This window comes from Trachypithecus francoisi, unplaced genomic scaffold (assembly GCF_009764315.1).
Source record: "Trachypithecus francoisi isolate TF-2019V2 unplaced genomic scaffold, Tfra_2.0 Lachesis_group2, whole genome shotgun sequence".
NCBI lineage: Eukaryota > Metazoa > Chordata > Mammalia > Primates > Cercopithecidae > Trachypithecus > Trachypithecus francoisi.
The window spans coordinates 110,299,777-110,316,306 of record NW_022681465.1 but is presented as its reverse complement, the minus strand read 5'-3'; the positions used below and the strand labels follow the sequence as shown (position 1 = coordinate 110,316,306).

General features: G+C 60.0%; 1 protein-coding gene across 14 annotated transcripts; it reads right to left on the bottom strand.

Annotated features, from left to right (window-relative positions):
* Nucleotides 1-1,373: 1,373 nt before the first annotated feature.
* Nucleotides 1,374-15,458, bottom strand: PDLIM7 (PDZ and LIM domain 7). Of its 14 annotated transcripts, none has more exons than XR_004429888.1 (15): nt 15,315-15,458; nt 14,226-14,332; nt 13,730-13,801; nt 12,773-12,883; nt 10,115-10,266; nt 9,974-10,004; nt 9,394-9,512; nt 8,592-8,728; nt 8,452-8,488; nt 7,400-7,660; nt 7,016-7,250; nt 5,697-5,877; nt 2,036-2,156; nt 1,833-1,948; nt 1,374-1,696 (listed from the first exon to the last, which is right to left on the bottom strand). XR_004429888.1 is itself a non-coding variant. In XM_033179993.1 (15 exons), the coding sequence occupies exons 2-15, from the start codon at nt 14,319-14,321 to the stop codon at nt 1,610-1,612; spliced, it is 1,650 nt and encodes a 549-aa protein (XP_033035884.1). In that variant the 5' UTR covers nt 14,322-14,332; nt 15,315-15,458; the 3' UTR covers nt 1,374-1,609. The 14 variants fall into 14 exon arrangements, 12 of the variants coding, with proteins under 12 accessions (XP_033035884.1, XP_033035892.1, XP_033035885.1 ...); XM_033179993.1 differs by having other exon boundaries at nt 7,400-7,554; XM_033179994.1 differs by having other exon boundaries at nt 1,376-1,696; nt 7,400-7,461.
* Between the last annotated feature and the right edge of the window lie 1,072 nt (nt 15,459-16,530).

Genomic DNA, 16,530 nt, shown 5'->3' with positions numbered 1-16,530 from the left:
GTGCCACCACCAAGGCCTACAGTCCTCCAGGTACCAGGCAGAAGTCAGCATCCCAGAGAGATGCTCGCTGGCAAATGGTACTCAGTGCCAGCCAGTCCTGGGACAGCGCACCCAGCTTCAGGCCTGGATTCTAGTCTGGCTCATAGCTCAATGACAGCGTTGACCTTGGTCAAGTCTCCCAACCTTTCTGTGCCTCACGTAGAAAATAATTGGGCCAGGCGCGGTGGCTCACACCTGTAATGTCAGCACTTTGGGGCTGAGGAGGAAGAACTGCTCAAGCCCAGGAGTTTGAAACCAGCCTGGGTAACCTAGGGAAATTCTGTCTCTTAAAAACGACAACAAAAAAAAATTAAAATGAAAAAGAAAAAATGAAATAGGTGATCACAGACATGGTGCAAGGTTGCTAGGAGGTTTGCGGGAGACACGAGCATGTCTGGTATAGGCTAGATGCCTGGCAAAGCTGCTGTCCTTCCCCATCCCTCATCCCCTGGACCTGTCACTAGGTCCCATCTCTGCCATATTACCCTCTGCCCCTAGGCCACTGCTGCAACTCTTCCTCCCAGCCTCCCTCCTGTACCCCCTCAGTGTCCTGGGGCCTCTTTCTAGAAAACACAAATCTATTTCAAACTCTGCTGTGCTGTGCCCTGCCCTGACCTCAAGAGACAGCCCCAGCTCTACTGCCTGGCACTTGTGGCCTCCCAGGACCTAAATAAAGGCTACCCTCTCCAGTCCCATCTTCTTCTGTTTGGACGGCAGTTGGCCCCTCCAGGCCTTTGCTGTGGCCATTGCTGTTTTCCACCCCGTATCTCTGCAGATCCACCCCCAACTACGACTACCCTTCTGTTGTTTTTTTTTGAGGCAGGGTCTCACTCTGCCACCCAGGCTCGAGCACAGCGGTATGATCTCAGCTCACTGCACTCTTCACCTCCCGGGTTCAAGCGATTTTCCCACCTTAGCCTCCTGAGTAGCTGGGATTACAGGCACACCCCACCACATTCAGCTAATTTTTGTATTTTTACCAGAGACGTTGTTTCTCCATGTCAGCCAGAGTGGTCTCAAACTCCTGACCTCAAGTGATCTGCCCGCCTTGGCCTCCCAAAGTGCTGGGATTACAGGCGTGATCCACCACGCCCATCCTAACTACCCGTCTCTAACCTCCAAGCCAGGCCAGACCAGTGGCGTCCCTCATGTCTGTGGGCACCAGGCCTGGCACATGGGGTCCCGCCTGTACCTCCTCCACTAACCATGAGCCTGCCATGTCCACATCACGAGGACCACCAAGATGGCCAGCCCAAGGAATCCATCTTACGCTCCACCCTGCCACGTGACTCAAGTTCTACCCCTCCGGGTGCACAGGGGAACGGCACACAAGACACAGCTGGGTCCAGGTTTATTGTGGCACTGGAGGTGAAAGGGGGCCGGTGTGGCCAGCACCGGTGTGCTGTGGTGGTGGAGGGAGTGGGGTGGGAGGATAAAGCGGGTGGGGTAGGGCCCGGGGAACCCCAGGCTCGGGCCAGGAGCCAGGGTTAAGGCAACCATTGCCAGCCCTACCCAGAAATGCCGGGCCATGACTCCAGGGGTCGCCGCGGCAGCTGTGGGCAGGAGGGGCTCACACATGGGAGAAGGCATGGCTCTTGCAGAGGGGCCTGTCCTTCTTGGAGTAGAAGGTCTTTCCTTCCAGGTTGATCTGACATATCTAAGGACAGCAAAGGCCCAGTCACATGGGGTCGGGGGCAGCAGTAGAGGCCCCTTCCCAGCTTCTCCTGCATCCCCCAGGCAACGAACGGAGGGCCGGTGGACTTGGGGCTGAGGCCAAGGCTCGGGGCTCTCACCGCACAGACGAAGCAGGTGTCATGCCAGCTGAAGCCCAGCGCTTCCAGGAAGCGGTCCCCAGCGTCGATCTTGAAGTCACAGCCATGGCATTTCGTGCCAAACATCTTCTCATAGTCTGAGGATGGGAGCAGAGAGGAAGGGGACCTGGATTCATGCCTGCCCCATGCACCATCCCTCCTCACCCTCATTGGCCAGCGGGTACCTCGCTCGCAGTAGGGCACGCCCTCCTCCATGTAGAAGGCCCTGTTCCGGATGGGCGTCTTGCAGGCGGCACAGGTGAAGCAGTGCACGTGCCAGGTCATCTTCAGGGCATGCATGATCTCCTGGAAGGAGGTGCCAGTCACTCGGCAGGCTCAGGCCCCTCCCGCCCTCCCCTGGGTCACGGGAACACAGGACAGCTGGCCGCGGGCCCTGTTCCTTCTCATCGTAAACGCTACATCTAACCATTCAGGACTCCCATGCCTCCATCTCCAACTCCAAGGTCTCTGAGTGGACATCCACTGCGCCTTCAGACCTGCCATGTCCAGTATTCAGTTCCTGATCCCCTCACCCCAAACCTCTCCTCCCACAGGCATCCCCATAACACGGATGGCAACTCCATTCTCCCGTTTGCTGCAGCCAAACACACCCTCCTCTCACACCCCACACCAGGTCCACCAGGAAATCCAGTGGGGCCCACCCCCAAGGCATATCCAGATTCTGAGTGCTTCTCACAGCCTCCCTGATGCGAGGTGAGCCACAGCGATCTGGCCCCTGGGATCACACAACTGGCCTACAGCTCCTCCCTCTGATCCCAGCTGCCGCAGCAGGCCCCTGCAACCCGAGACAGGCTGTATCCCCCTGCATGAAACCCCTTACCACTTCCCATTTTTCCCAGCAAGAACCAAGCCCCACGCAGACGCCGGAGGCCAGCAGGTCTGACCTCGTTCCCACCCGTCTCCCCCACTGCTCTCCTTTGCGTTCTCACCTTGCCTCTGCACACTGGCCTCTTGCCTGAAATTGGCACACCCGGCACGCTCCTGTCCTGGGCTTGACACTGGCTGTCCCCTCTGCCTGGACTGCTCTGCCCCGGATATCTCAAGGCTCACCCCTCACCCTCTTCAAGTTTCCGCTCGAATGCAGTCTTCTCCACGAGGTCCCACCCTGACCACACGAGTAGCAGCCAGCTGCCTTCCCTACACCACGCCCAAGCACTTCTTGCTCTACTCTTTCCTGTTTTCCATAATGTGATCTAACATTACTTCCAGGCAACCTACTTATTGCGCTTATTGCTTACTGTCTGCCTCTCCCCTCTTCTTCCAGCCAAAACGTAAAGCCCAGAAGGGCATGAAGCATCAACTGTTTTGTTAGCTGATCTAGCCCCACAGTGCCTGGCCCTTTGTGGGTGAGTTGACTGGGCTCCGCAGGAGGTGGGAGGGGGCAGAGGCACAAGGCGCTGAGCTCTCCCTGGGCTGGGCTGTTCCCTAGGAGCCTTGGGGCCAGCCAGGGCCAGCAGTATTCACCTCTGGAGCAGGCAGAGGGCCGCATGGGGCCTCAAGGCGGCATGAGGCTCCGAGATCTGTGGTTTGGCCAGACCTTGACCTTCTCAAGTCTTGGTTTCTTCCTTGTGAACTGGGAAGCTAATCCCAGCCTTGTGAGGCTGTTATGAGGATGGCCCTGAGTTTAAATCCAGGGATCCCAGATCCAATCCCTGCAAGGGCCACTTGGGGACTGTGTCATACAGAGGAGCACCTCTTCTTCTGGCAACAGTGCTACTGGTTCATTCAGGAATGCCTGCCTGGCTCAGGCTGAGATCTAGGTGTTAAAGTGAAATCTGTTGGGCACAGTGGTTCACGTCTGTAATCCCAGTGCTTTGGGAGGTCAGAGTGGGAGGATTGCTCGAGGCTAGGAGTTCAAGACCAGCCTGGGCAACATAGCAAAACCTCATCTCTACAAAAATATTTAAAAATCTGCTGAGCATGCTGGTGGGCACCTCTAGTCCTAGCTATTTGGGAGGCTGAGGTGGGAGGATCCTCTGAGCCCAGGAGATCAAGGCTGCAGTGAGCAGTGATCATGCCACTGTACTACAGCCTGGGCAACAGAGCAAGACCCTATCATTATACATAAAGAAATAAAAAACAGGATATTTCACTTTCACTCTGCCTCCCAAGTAGCTGGGACCACAGGTGCACACCACCACACTCGGCTAATTTTCTAATGTTTTTTTTTGTAGAAACAGGGGTCCATGCTGGTCTTGAACTCCTGGGCTCAAGCAATCCTCCCACCTTGGCATCCCAAAGTGCTGGGATTACAGGCATGAGCCACTGCATCAGGCAAATCTTCTGATTTTAAATTGTTGGCTACTGATTTTAAAATGAAACAGTGTAGGCCAAACAAGACGTTACGTGTGGGTGACACGCAGCTTTCAGATGGCGCATTTCTGCCCTCCACAACACCTGTATCCCATCTTACATCTACCTTGCAACCGTGCTGGCCCTAGCACAGTGCCACCCTTCTCTTTAGTGAGGTCCAGAGAAAGCAACTATCCCCTGCTCACACAGCCAATAGATCACAGAAACAGATTTTGTGCCCATGTCTGGCTGGCTCTTCTCACTATCTGGTGTTGCTTGTTGTATAGGAGCAGACAAGGTCACAGTGAAGGAACTTGGGCATTGAGCTGGTGGGAGACGGGGCTCTACCAGGGGTGTGGGTTGGTAGGGTGGGAGCCCAAGGCTGGTAGGCAGATTTCTCTTTCTTTTTTTCTTTTGAGACGGAGTCTCGCTCTGTCGCCCAGGCTGGAGTGCAGTGGTGCAATCTTGGCTCACTGCAAGCTCCGCCTCCCAGGTTCACGCCATTCTCCTGCCTCAGCCTCCTGAGTAGCTGGGACTACAGGCGCCCACCAGCACGCCTGGCCAATTTTTTGTATTTTTAGTAGAGACGGGGTTTCACCGTGTTAGCCAGGATGGTCTTGATCTCCTGACCTCGTGATCTACCTGCCTTGGCCTCCCAAAGTGCTGGGATTACAGGCGTGAGCCACCGCACCCAGCCATTCTCCCCTTCTTGCCTACTGATGGAACCCCCAATTTTGCTGGACACATGGGTAACTAAAATAAAGACCATATTTCCCAGCCTCCCTTGCCACTGGGTGTGGTCATGTGACTGAGTTCTGACCAATGGGATGGAAGCAGAGAGTCAGGTGGCAGCATCCTCTAAGGATGGACGCCATGGAGCTCTGTCCCCTTTCTTCCCCTTCCAACTTCCTGCTGGCTGGAAGGTGGGCATTTTGGCAGAGGCTGAAGTATCATCTTTCTCTATGAGTGGTAAGTAAGCAGGTGCTGTGAACAGTCAAGCAACAAGGCGGAGCCTGGGTCCACCAGACCAGTCCCAGACCACCCACCCCTAGATGTTTTTAGGCGAGGAATAATCTACCATTATTTTGAGTTTCCCACTACTTGTGGTCAAGGTAAAACCTCACTGATATGAACAGCACCATCACAGAGCTCTCTGGCTACCCCTGGCAGCTCTGGCTCTGGATCCAGAAATAAGGAGGAAGCATGAGACAGAGCAGCTTCAGCATGTAAAGCTGGCCCTTCTACCGTTTCACCAGGGCAGGGAGAGCCCAAAGTGGGAGTCATGAGGGCCCAGAGCTTCTCCAGGCTTGGTCCTCATGCTCTTTGCAGCCTTGGGCGGCTTCTGAGCAGGAACATGGTCATTTGTTAACAGCATCCTGACTAATGCAGGGTGAGGCCAGTACCGCAGCCTATATAGGCTGGTAAGGACCCGGAGGGCTCACTCGGGGAGACCCCCAGCCTGAGGGTTGCCCAGCAGCCCTCCTTCCCACTGACAGTCTTGGGCCCGCCTCCCCGCCAGCCAGCCCTACTCACGCCTGTAATCTTCTTCTTGCATTTGGCACAGCTGGGTGCGTAGCGCACGTCATAGCATGGCGGGCAGAAGATGGCGCCCTTCTCCTCGAAGAAGCCACCCTCTTCCAAGACCTTCCCACACTGGCTACAAACAAACTCCTCGGGGTGGTACGCGTGGCCCAGCGCCACCAGGTAGCGGCCCCTGCCGGGAGGCGAGGGCAGTGAGAGGGAGCGCATGCACAGGAGGTGGAGGTCTTGGTCCCCTGCAGGTTGACTGACCACCCACCGGGAAGCCTTGGGAGGGAGAGTTCATTCTCCCCATTTTCCACACAGGGTAGAAGACAGGCTTGGGAAGTGACCATGACAGCCATGAAGCTTGTAGAGCCAGCCCGTCACACTGAACTGCTGGTGACAGGAGAGGCAATTTTAGAGCAGGGAGGACCCCGGGAGGAAGGGCTGACGACTGGAGCCTCATGAAAGCTGAGGAGCCCCTGGGCAAACCCTGGGACCATCCTATCCTGCTGGCCTGCCTGATCTACCTGGCAAGAGCTGACAGAGTTGGTTGGGCGCGGTGGCTCACACCTGTAATCCCAGCACTTTGGGAGGCTGAGGCAGGCCTGAGATCACCTGAGGTCAGGAGTTCGAGACCAGTCTGGCCAACATGGTGAAATCCTGTCTCTACTGAAAATACAAAATTAGCCAGGCGTGGTGGCCTGTGCCTGTAATCCCAGCTACTCAGGAGGCTGAGGCAGGAGAATCTCTTGAACCCGGGAGGCACAGGTTGTAGTGAGCCGGGATTGTGCCGCTGTATGCCAACCTGGGTGACAGAGTGAGACTCCATCTCAAAAAAAAAAAAAGGGTGACAGAGTCAAGAGCAGGCCAGGGCTGAGGACTAGGAAGGCTCTAGAATCCAGCATGCTGATGCTGGCGGGTGTTTGATGCTGCTTGGCCCCACGGGGCAGTGCACAGAGGGAGGAGGGGCTCTAGGCCTGTATGCTCTGAGAGCAGAGAGAGACAGAGAGCAGGAGTCGGGGGCAGAGGCACTGGAAGGGGCAGGCCCCTCTTGGCCTAGAAAGCAGCAAAGGTAAGGGTACAGCTTCAGCCTATGGTTGGCCCTTTGGCCATTTCGCCAGGGCAGATGCTGCTAGCAAGTGTTGTGGGTAGGCTGGGGTAGGTAGCGTGGGATTAAGAATCTGAGGACCCAGCTCAGGTCCCGACTCCTACTCCAGCTGGGAACTGAATCCTTATTCCCCCCAGTCACAGCTGAGGCAAGATGGGTGGGCAGACAGGTGGGGCTGGGCTGCAGGATGGGAAAGCCAGGGTTGGAACAGGACACCCACCGGATGACCTTGTGGCACTGGTGACACACAGGAGTCTTGCCGTTGTTGCTGCCCCCTCCTGGTCCCCCTCCGGCAGCTGCCTGCACGATGGAGGTGCGGTTCTGCAGCGGCGTGGGCGTGGCCGGCTGGCTGTGCCGGGTCAGCACTGTGCTCGTTTTGTCCGGGGCATAGCGCTCGGCAAACGCAGGGTCCACCGCCCAGGGCGGGCGGCTGGTGGGGCTGGGGGTGGTAGCGCCTGCCGGGGCCGGGGAAAGTGGCTCTAAAGGGGTACCCACAGACCCCAAAGGACAGGGGGTGGAGCCCCAGGGAGCTGAGAGAAGCCCACCACCCCCATGCCCTGGAGGCTGCCCACCCTTGCCCAGGCCCGAGCCCACTCCCTCTCACCAGGCCAGGGCTCCTGGGGTGTAGATGAGGCTGGGGCTGGGGCTTCTGTCCTGGGCACCTGGCTGCAAGATCTGCCATTCAAGGCCCTGCATGGCTGAGCTTCCTGGCATGGCCCCACCCCCCAACCTGGGTCCTGCTGGCCCCACGGGAGATGCCTGGGGGCATGGAAACTGCTGAGCTGGACTCCAGGTCCCATTGGGGTAGGGATGGGAAGGGCAGCTTCTCATAGCAACGTCCAGGTAGCTGGCGTGTTGTCTATAGCTGGGGATGGAGCAGGGCTCCCGCTTCTGAGGCAGCTCTCGGGGCTCCCCTCATGCTGGGAAGCCATCTGCGATGGCAGGGCAGGGCCCCTTTGCCAGGTACCCCCCTCCCACTGAAAACGAGGACGGCAGGGCCCAAACTGAGTCCAAACCATGAAACACCCCCACACCCCAAATGCAAACCAGGTCCACAAAGATAGAAAACAGAGGCAGAGCAAGCAGGGCTGAGAATGTTTATTTCCAGGCCCAAAGCAGCACAGACCTGGCAGACAGCAGTACCACAGGGCAAAGAGGGAAGGCAGTGTCAGATGAACCCAGTCGTGCGGCCAGGGCCAGGCCAGCAGGAGGCTCAGGCCAGGCGCAGGAAAGTGGGGGGTGAGGTAGGCAGAAGCTGGAGGCACTAAGGGGGTGCCCTGGGCAGGAGGAACAGAAAGAGGGAGGCAGAGAGGGCAGCCGGCTGGAGAGGGCCGGGCTACGACTGCACGTTGAGCACGTGGGCAGAGCGCTGGTGGTGCCAGTCCCGGAGGCGGGTGTAGCGTGGGCTCTGCAGCTCCAGGACATACTTTTCCCTGAGGGGCAGAGAGAGAGGGAGGAAGAAGTGGAAGGAAGGAGAGATGGAAGGGAGGCAGGGAGGGAGGAGGGAAGGAAGGAGGGAGGGAAAGAAGGAAGGAGGGAGGGAAGAAAGGAAGGAGAATGGAGAGCCCCAGCTGGGAGCCTCAGGAGTAGACATAGGGCAGTAGCTGGAATGGAAGAGGCAGGAGGTGGGAGAAGGGCTCATGCCCGTCCCTGTACCTTGATTTTTTCAGGTGCTCCTCATCCGGGTCTTGCACTGAGGGGGCAGAGGCAGGCATTGACCAAGAGAGACAGAGGGTCAGGGCTCACGACTGGGCTGGGGGCCAGGAGAGTACCCCCTGCCCTGGGCTGGCACTTACTGAACTCGGTGCCTGTGAGGTGGGCAAGGATGCGAAAGGAACGCGACTGGCCTGTCCCCGGCCGCGGCCGCCAGTCCTCCGTGTTCTCCATCAGCCGCTGCTTGCTGGCGTCTGGGACCAGCGGTCGAAGCGGCTGTCTGTGGGGAGGGTGTGGCTCAGAACCCCACACTGGGGGTGGGCAGTGGGGGCAGCCCCTCCCAGGATTTGGTGTATGTGGGTTTGGGTTACAGTGATGGGAGGGAATGGGTAAGGGTGAGGCCAGAAGCCCTGCTGGGCGGGTGGGTGAGAGGACAGGAGGGCGAAGTGGAGAGGAGGGCAGCCAGGGTGGGGAGGGGCCGCCGCCCAGAGTGCCAAAAGGAAGAAGAGAGGGACAGGCAGAGGGGGCTCACTGACTTGTCAAGGGTCTGCACCTGTGAAGGAAATAAGACAGATAGACAGATAAAGGGACAAAGGGACAGACACAGGAGAGGAAGAAAGATGGGGAGGGGTCAGAACAGCCGGGGACAAGGCGGCACTGAGTGTCTGGGGCTCAGCTGGCCGGACACTACAACCCAACCCCCAGCCGCCAGCGGAGGGCGCGGCCTCATTCAGAGACCCCTCCCCAGGGCGGTGCCCTGCAAGGCGCCACAGCCTCGGGAGGGGCCCTGTGCCTGCAGCCCCACCCCGGCCACCAGGGGTCGCTGCCGCACGGTTCCGCCAGGCTGGGGCGCAGCACAGACTGAGCAGCAGCGGGCAGCGGGCGTGGGGCCACAGGGGGCCTGATAGCGTGGGCGTGGGCACGGGCGGGCAGGGGCCGACGTACCCATTCTGCTGCAGGGCGCTGTCAGCGGGCGGGGGCGCCCCGAAGGGCCGGGCCGTCTTGTTGAGGGAGACGCTGGGTGCAAAGGTGTACCGCGGGGGGTCCGCGGCGGGGACGGAGGCCTGGGCAGAGACAGAGCCGGGCAGGGCGGGCGGGCGGGGTAGGGTGGGGACCTGGGTGGGAGTGGGGCGCCTGCGCCAGAGGACAGCGGCAGCTCCAGCCCCCCACCCCCACCCCCCACATCTGTCTGGAGGCTAAGGGGAGAGGACAACTCAGGTTTCAAGGGGCCCATTTGGGAGTGGTGATCTCAGTCCACGCAGGACCGAGGGCTGACCGAGTGCGGGCGAGCACGCAGTGCCAATGGCGGGAGGCAGGCAGGCGGACAGACAGGCGGACATGCGTGGTGCCAGGACCGTGCGGCAGCCCCTGACTCAACTCCAGGGCCCTAGACCCGCCTTAGCTCGTTTCTGCCCTCCACTTCCGGCCAGGAATTGGGGTACCGAGAATGTGCCAGGAGGGCGAGCAGGCCCGGCCGTCCAAGCCCACACCGCCCTCCGCCCAGATGTCTCGGCCTGCCTCCTACCTTCTGTGGTTTGCTCTGAACTGGCTGGGCCCTGGAGAAGAAGGAAAGCATGACAGCGGGCTGAGCCCGCGGGGATCCCCTCTGCCAGCGCCCGCGCACCCATGCATGCCCACCCGCATCCATGCATGCCCACCCGCATACCTGCTGAGGCCTAGGCTGAGGCGCTCCCCGCAGGCCCGGATCTTGTTCTGAGCTTCGATGTGTGTGAGGCTCCCTGCGTTCTCGCCATCGATGCTCAGCACCCAGTCACCCACGGCCACTCCAGCCTGCGCCGCTTTGCCTCCAGGAGTGAGCTATGGAGAGAGAAGCAAAGTGACTGAGGCCCTGGCCCCTGCAGACCCAAGCCAGGTTGATGGTGGTAACACTGCCCCACCCAAAGCTGCCCCACTTCCAGAACCCAGAGAGCTCTTCATTCAACACAGATCTAGGCAGCTGCTGGACACTAAAGCAACTCAGGTGGTGGCACTCACCCGAGCTTCACAATTTCCCCAGTCACACTGCTTATTTATTCACCACCATGACCCTCCCCCACAGTCCAGAAACTGCTATGATGTCCACAAACAGCCAGGCTCAGGCTAAAGCCCAAGTTTTTCAGGAGGACCATTGCCTTTTGAGGCTCCTGCTGGTTTCCTGCCCAGGCCTCTCCACCTACCAGATATGCCGTCTGACCCATGCAGGGGGCGGCTTCCTCCCTGAAACCACCGGGGGCTCTTACAGACCTCTTACCCCCCAGGACCCTGTCAGGGGCCATCTGCAGGGATCTCCTAGGAGCCTTTGAGAGCCAGAACAGGCCCTGTTATCTTCCGGTTCCCTGTGATCACTGCCTGAATGGGGCCTAAGGTGACAGCCGGGGCTTCACAGGCCATACATGGGTGTCATTCCCAAGCCCTCAATTGCCAACTTTCTCCAACCCCAATCCTTCAGGCTCTTGAGCTGGGAGTCCCTGGTTCCTGTGGCAATGAGAGGAGACAGTAGGCTGGGAGAAATGGCTGCCACCAGGATGAGCTGAGACCATCAGGAATGACTTCGAGGACGCTGTGGGCCTCGGTAAAGGAGAAGGGGGTGTGCTGCCTAGCGGGTGAGTTCACTTATGATGGCTTTGAATGCCAGAAGGAACTAGGACTTGGCTTTGAGAGTAGGGGGCCACTGGCAGTTTTAATGTCTGGGATGGGGTATCTCCCAGGCCCTGAGAGGGGTGACCCTGATAATCCCCTTCCAGGCCTCTAGGCCAGCCCCAGCAACACAGGCAGGGCAGCTTGACTGGGTCTGAGCCCAAGGGGCTACCCAGCCATCTGGCAAGAGGCCTGGCACTGCAGTAAGTAGGCTTTTGTGAGGCAGTGCTGGAAGACAATTTCACTGGGTGGGGGGTATCTGGGGGGTCCAGGCTGCCAGAGGCCCCAGGAGGCTCCTCAGGTGGGCCAGTGCACAGACTGAGCTGAGGCAGGGAAAAGGGAGGCAAGAGGTTTCAGAGAGATGTCAGAGGGCAGGGCAGCCAGACACAGAGCCTGACAGCACCAGGAAAAGAAAAGCGAGCTGGGCTCAACATGATTTCTTGCTTGCGTGGGAGGTCAGAAGGCTAAGAGAGCTCAGTGGCCCCTTCCTCACTCGCTAAATAAGAACAGTTGCTTCCGTTTATTGAGCACCAAGTATGCTAGATATTGACACTGAATCTTCCAACAACCCTGTGGAGTAATCAGGGATTTTACCCATTTTGCACTTGAAAATGTACACAGAGGCCGGGCGCGGTAGCTCACGTCTGTAATCCCAGCACTTTGGGAGGCCAAGGTGGGTGGATCACCAGGTCATGAGATCAAGACCATCCTGGCTAATATGGTGAAACCCCGTCTCTACTAAAAACACAAAAAATCAGCCGGGTGTGGTGGCGGGCGCCTGTAGTCCCGGCTGTTCAGGAGGCTGAGGCAGGAGAATGGCGTGAATCTGGGAGGCGGAGCTTGCAGTGAGCCGAGATGGTGCCACTGCACTCCAGCCTGGTTGACGGAGCAAGACTCCGTCTCGAAAAAAAAGAAAAAAGAAAAAAAGAAAATATACACAGAGAAGTTAAACAACTTGCCTCAAGTCACCCAGCTAGTAAGAGGCAGGGCTAGGAAGTGTCCCTGACCCTAAGGCACTGTGGGCCACCTCTGCTGAGCATGGGGCCCCAACTGAGGGGCCAGCCCACCTGGAGATACCCTGAGCCCCTCCCTCACCTTTAGTTCAACTAAATCAACCCCTTATACGGTATGTGGGGAAGTGACACCCCAGAGGGGAAGTGACTTACTCAAGGTCATGGTGAGTCAGTAGAAGGGAAACCTGGCCCAGCCATTCCCTGCCCACAGGGCTGGCTCCTGGGAGGTGTGGGCTGAGCCCGAGATGGAGGTCTTGGGGTGCACAGGAGCAGCTAGCTGGCTCCTGGAGAGGGGGTAGGGGGTGGGGACGGCTTCCCTTCCCAGAGTGAGGAGGGCAGAAAGCACAGAGGATGAGGGGTGTTCAGAGCATGGAGAGGGCGGCAGGAGAGCAGGAGACAGCGCTGGGCGGGTGGCTGGAGAGAGAGGCAGGGAGGGGCTCAGGCCAGGGGCAGGGTAAGGCCAGAAGAGCCAAGGAGGGAAAAAGCCAGGGGGCTGGACCTTGCATGAGGTGGGGGTGAGTCAGCCTGAGCAGCCCAACCCCCCAATCCCAGACGTTACCTCATCACCCAGGCCTGGGCCCACGGCCAGCCCTCACCCCTCCCACCTCCCTCCATCCTGGGGTCAGGGGAGGGGGAGGGGGCTGGCCTAACTCTGAAAAGCCCACCTCACTCACCCATGTGGGCCCTGGTCCAACTCCAGGGCTGGGATCAGCTACCGGCCCCACCCACATGCCGGGGATGCTGACCAGGGAGCTGGAGCTGGGAGTGCCCCCAACAGGCCATATCTGAAAGTCATTTCCATCAGGGAAGAAACTGAGGTTCAGGGTCCCCAGACGCATTGGGCCAGCACTTTCCCAGGGGGCAGGACGCTGGGTAGGTTTTCAGAGCTGTGTGAGGGCTGTGTAGGACGATGTGTGTGGTAGGGCGACCACTGGCCTCACTACCCTGCTGGCAGGGCAGGTTCCCGGAGACCACCATGAAAGGACCCCTGGGAAAAGCCTCCCCTAACCCCCATGCCCAGCTCCTGCAGACAGACTCCACCTTGACGCCCTCCTCAGGCCACAACCCTCTGGGCCCCTCCAGGCTGGGCTTGCCCTGGGCTTCCTGACAACAGCTGCCTGCCCACCCATCGCCTGGGTGGGCCTCTCTGGGCAGGCGGATATAGGGGCAGGAAGTCCCCACCCCCTGCTGACCCCCAGGCCAGTCAGAGATGCCAGCCCACAGGCTGGCCTCACCCACTCTGGGCAGGCGATTTGTTGTGTCTCACAACTGGACCATACAGCTGGAGCTGCAGCCTGGTGACCAGCTGAGGGGCCCACCAGTGGGGTTCAGGGGGCCAGGCCTAGGCCAGCCCTTTTCAGCTTTGCAGACTGCAGCCACTGTTGGCCATCCCAGCGTGGGGCTGCATTCTTGGGCTTATAAGGCAATCCCCCTGCTACAGGGAGGAGCCAGCCTCCAGCTCCACCCCCACCAGGGCAGGCTCTTGGAAGCTGAAGTTAAGCCCCTAGAGAGGAGCCCTGTCCTACACTTCTGCTTGGGGTCAAAGGCCACCACATCCTGAATGGGAATGGTGGATGCAGGTCCTTACATAGGCTGGGGAGAGACCCCTTCTACCCACAAAAAATGCACACCATCCCGTGCTTCAATTCCAATCCCTGCTTCAACATGGAGCCCCTCCACCTCTTCATGAGTTCTTCTCTCATCTGGAAAAACAGGATGAGGACTGCTATTCCCTGGGCAGAAGTGCGTCTGAAGTGAAATCCTATAGTCGCAGTGCCCTGCCTGGGGCCTGGCTCCAAGCATTGCTACCTCAAGTTTAGATACCTCCTGGAAATGTCAGGCTCCCATCCTGCACAATGAGCCTCCCTCCCGCCCTCAGAAGTGGCCACAGGGGCTTGGAGAACAGCATCCGGTACAGTGCAGGACTGGGGAAGCCTGGGTGCTCCCTCCCAGTATCCACCTCATTGGGAGTCCTTGCAGCGGGCAGGTACCACTACATCTCGGACCTGGACATCTCCTGGCCTGCTGGCCCCTGACCAGCTCCTGTTAGGACTCCCCCCATCACCCTCTGGAGACTTGAGCACCCAAAGACCGCTGGGGGAGCCCCCTCCCCAAACCTAGGCTCACCCGGGAAATGGAGAGGGGCACACTGAAGTCCTTGCCCCCTTGCAGCCGGAAGCCCCAAGGTGCTGGCCCCTCCAGCACTACCTTGAAGGAATCCATGATGCCGGCTCCTGAGAGGAGAGAAGAGAAGAGAAGGTGAGTGGCCAGCATGGTGGGCGGGCAGGCAGGCAGGCTGGCTGGCCCAACTCAAGATACCAGCCTTGGACAGGGGCCAGGCAGGCACTGGCAGCCCCTGAGCACACCCAAGCCATAGTAGGCAGGTATTTTGTCAGGCTGGGCTGGGCTGCTGGCGGACCTCACTTTGGAAAGACAGGAGCAGCCTCCCTTCCCTTGGGACTGGAACGGTGCGGGGTGCCTGAATCCAGGCTTGAGGTTCTTTTCAACCAGGGGTGGGCCGAGGGACTAAACTGGCGCGGCCTCCCCGCAAGCCAGCCTGGAGCCTCGGGCGGCCGGGTGAGTCAGGGGCCGGCTCTCCTCTCCCCCGCCCCCAGGTCCCCGCAGGCAGGCCGCGGCTGGAGCCTGCTCGGACTATATAAGGCGTGTAAGCTGACACTGTGCGGAGACCCAGCGTAGGGAGCACACGGGGGCTTGGGACACGAGGGGGAAGGGAGGGAGGCGGCTGCAGTGGATCCTCCCAGCCATTCCGGGACCAGTCGAGGCTACTGGGAGCCAGGGCGGGACCCCTGGGTGCTGAAGAAGGGGAAGGCGGGAGTGGGGTGCGGCCCCTGTGGAGACAGGTGGGGGCTGGGACCCTAAAGCATAGCTTGGAGGGGGATCCTTCCCGGAGCCGAGTGGGGGTGGTGCCTCCCACACAGAACTGCTCCCACACCGACGTGACTCAGTTTCCCCCTAGTCCCCCGCCCGGGCCCCATGCATTAGACTGGCCCCGGCGCAGGAAGCAGCGCAGGCGCCAATCGGCCCCGCCGCAGCCGGCTTCGCGGCAGGAAGGCGGGGGCGGGGGCGGAGGCAGGGGCCAGGGCCCGCGGGAGGAAGCACAGCCTGGACCGCGATCCCCAGTGCCCTTTGTGGTCCTCAGAAGGCCCCAGGCGCCCGCCTGGTCCAGCCCAAGACGCCCCGCGCGGTCGTCGATACCTGCTCGGCCCCGCCAGTGCGCTGCTCGGCGTCGGGCTCCAAGGTCCCGCGTTGGGATCGGCCGCCAGTGTTCTGACCCCGCCCCCGCAGTCACCCTCCACTTTGAGCGCGCTGACGGGGGCGGGGCACCAGGCCACGCCCTCGTCGTGACCACGCCCGCTAGACGATCTCCGTTGGTGGAAAGCCCCACCCAGCTCTTCCCTCCCGCCCAATCACCAAGTCCCGTTGGGCTGCGAGCTGAGAGGCCTCCCGGACCGGGGCCCTGCTGTGGGGCGGAGTCGGGGTGGGGCCGGGGCTGCGGGTCGCCTCATTAGGGAGGAGCTGCCTCTCCCAGTCCCATGCACCGCTCGCTGGCGGAGGGAGGGGAAAGCGGACCTGCAAACCAGACGGACCTGGGCCCTAGTCGTCTCTGAACCTTAGTTTGCTACTCCGAAAAATGGGATGATCATACTCGCCTCGCAGGGCTGCTGCGAGGGTCGGTATCGTAGGTGCAACTATCGGGGGCTGCAGGATTTCTAAATCAGAGGGCCTGGGAGGAGATAAGGTGGGGAAGTTGAGGGGGACTGGGGCGTTTAAAGCTAGATTTGCGCAACGCTCTACCGAAGGCAGGAACACAGGGCAGGAGCGGACGCCAGGGGTCCCTGGCCTGCGGGCCTTGCCCTCGCTCGCATCCCTGCAACCCCGACCCGACCCGCACACAGTCGGAAGCGCCGCGTCCCGCTCCACCTTGGCCAGAGCGGACTGCGCCCCGCGGGAGGCGTCCTCAGAGTCCCGGCCCCGCGTTCAGCCCGGGCACTAGGGCCCGCGGCGCGGACACTGAGAGCATGCGGGTGTCGGGGTGAGGGAAGGGGCGTCCACCCTCCACTCGCTTGGTGGTCCCGGCCCGTCAGCTCCTCCTAGGACATGGTTGCTGCAGTTCTCCCCTCTCTATCCAGTCATCACTCCCACCCTCTTCTGCATAAAACGCTGTGAGAGTTCTCATCGTTAAAGACCTTCTCTTGACCCCACATCCCTCTCCAACTACTAGCCTTTAATTCTCCTCTTGAGAGTAAAATTCTTCCAGGGAGTTGTCTGTTTATCACGTCTCCACTTGCTTTCCTTCAGTTATCTCTTGAAGCCATGCCAGGCAGGCTGCTGTCCACACCGGTCCCCTGAGATCTTTCTTCTCAAGGTCACCTGTGACCTGGAGGCCATCGGGCCATGGAATCCGTGGTGG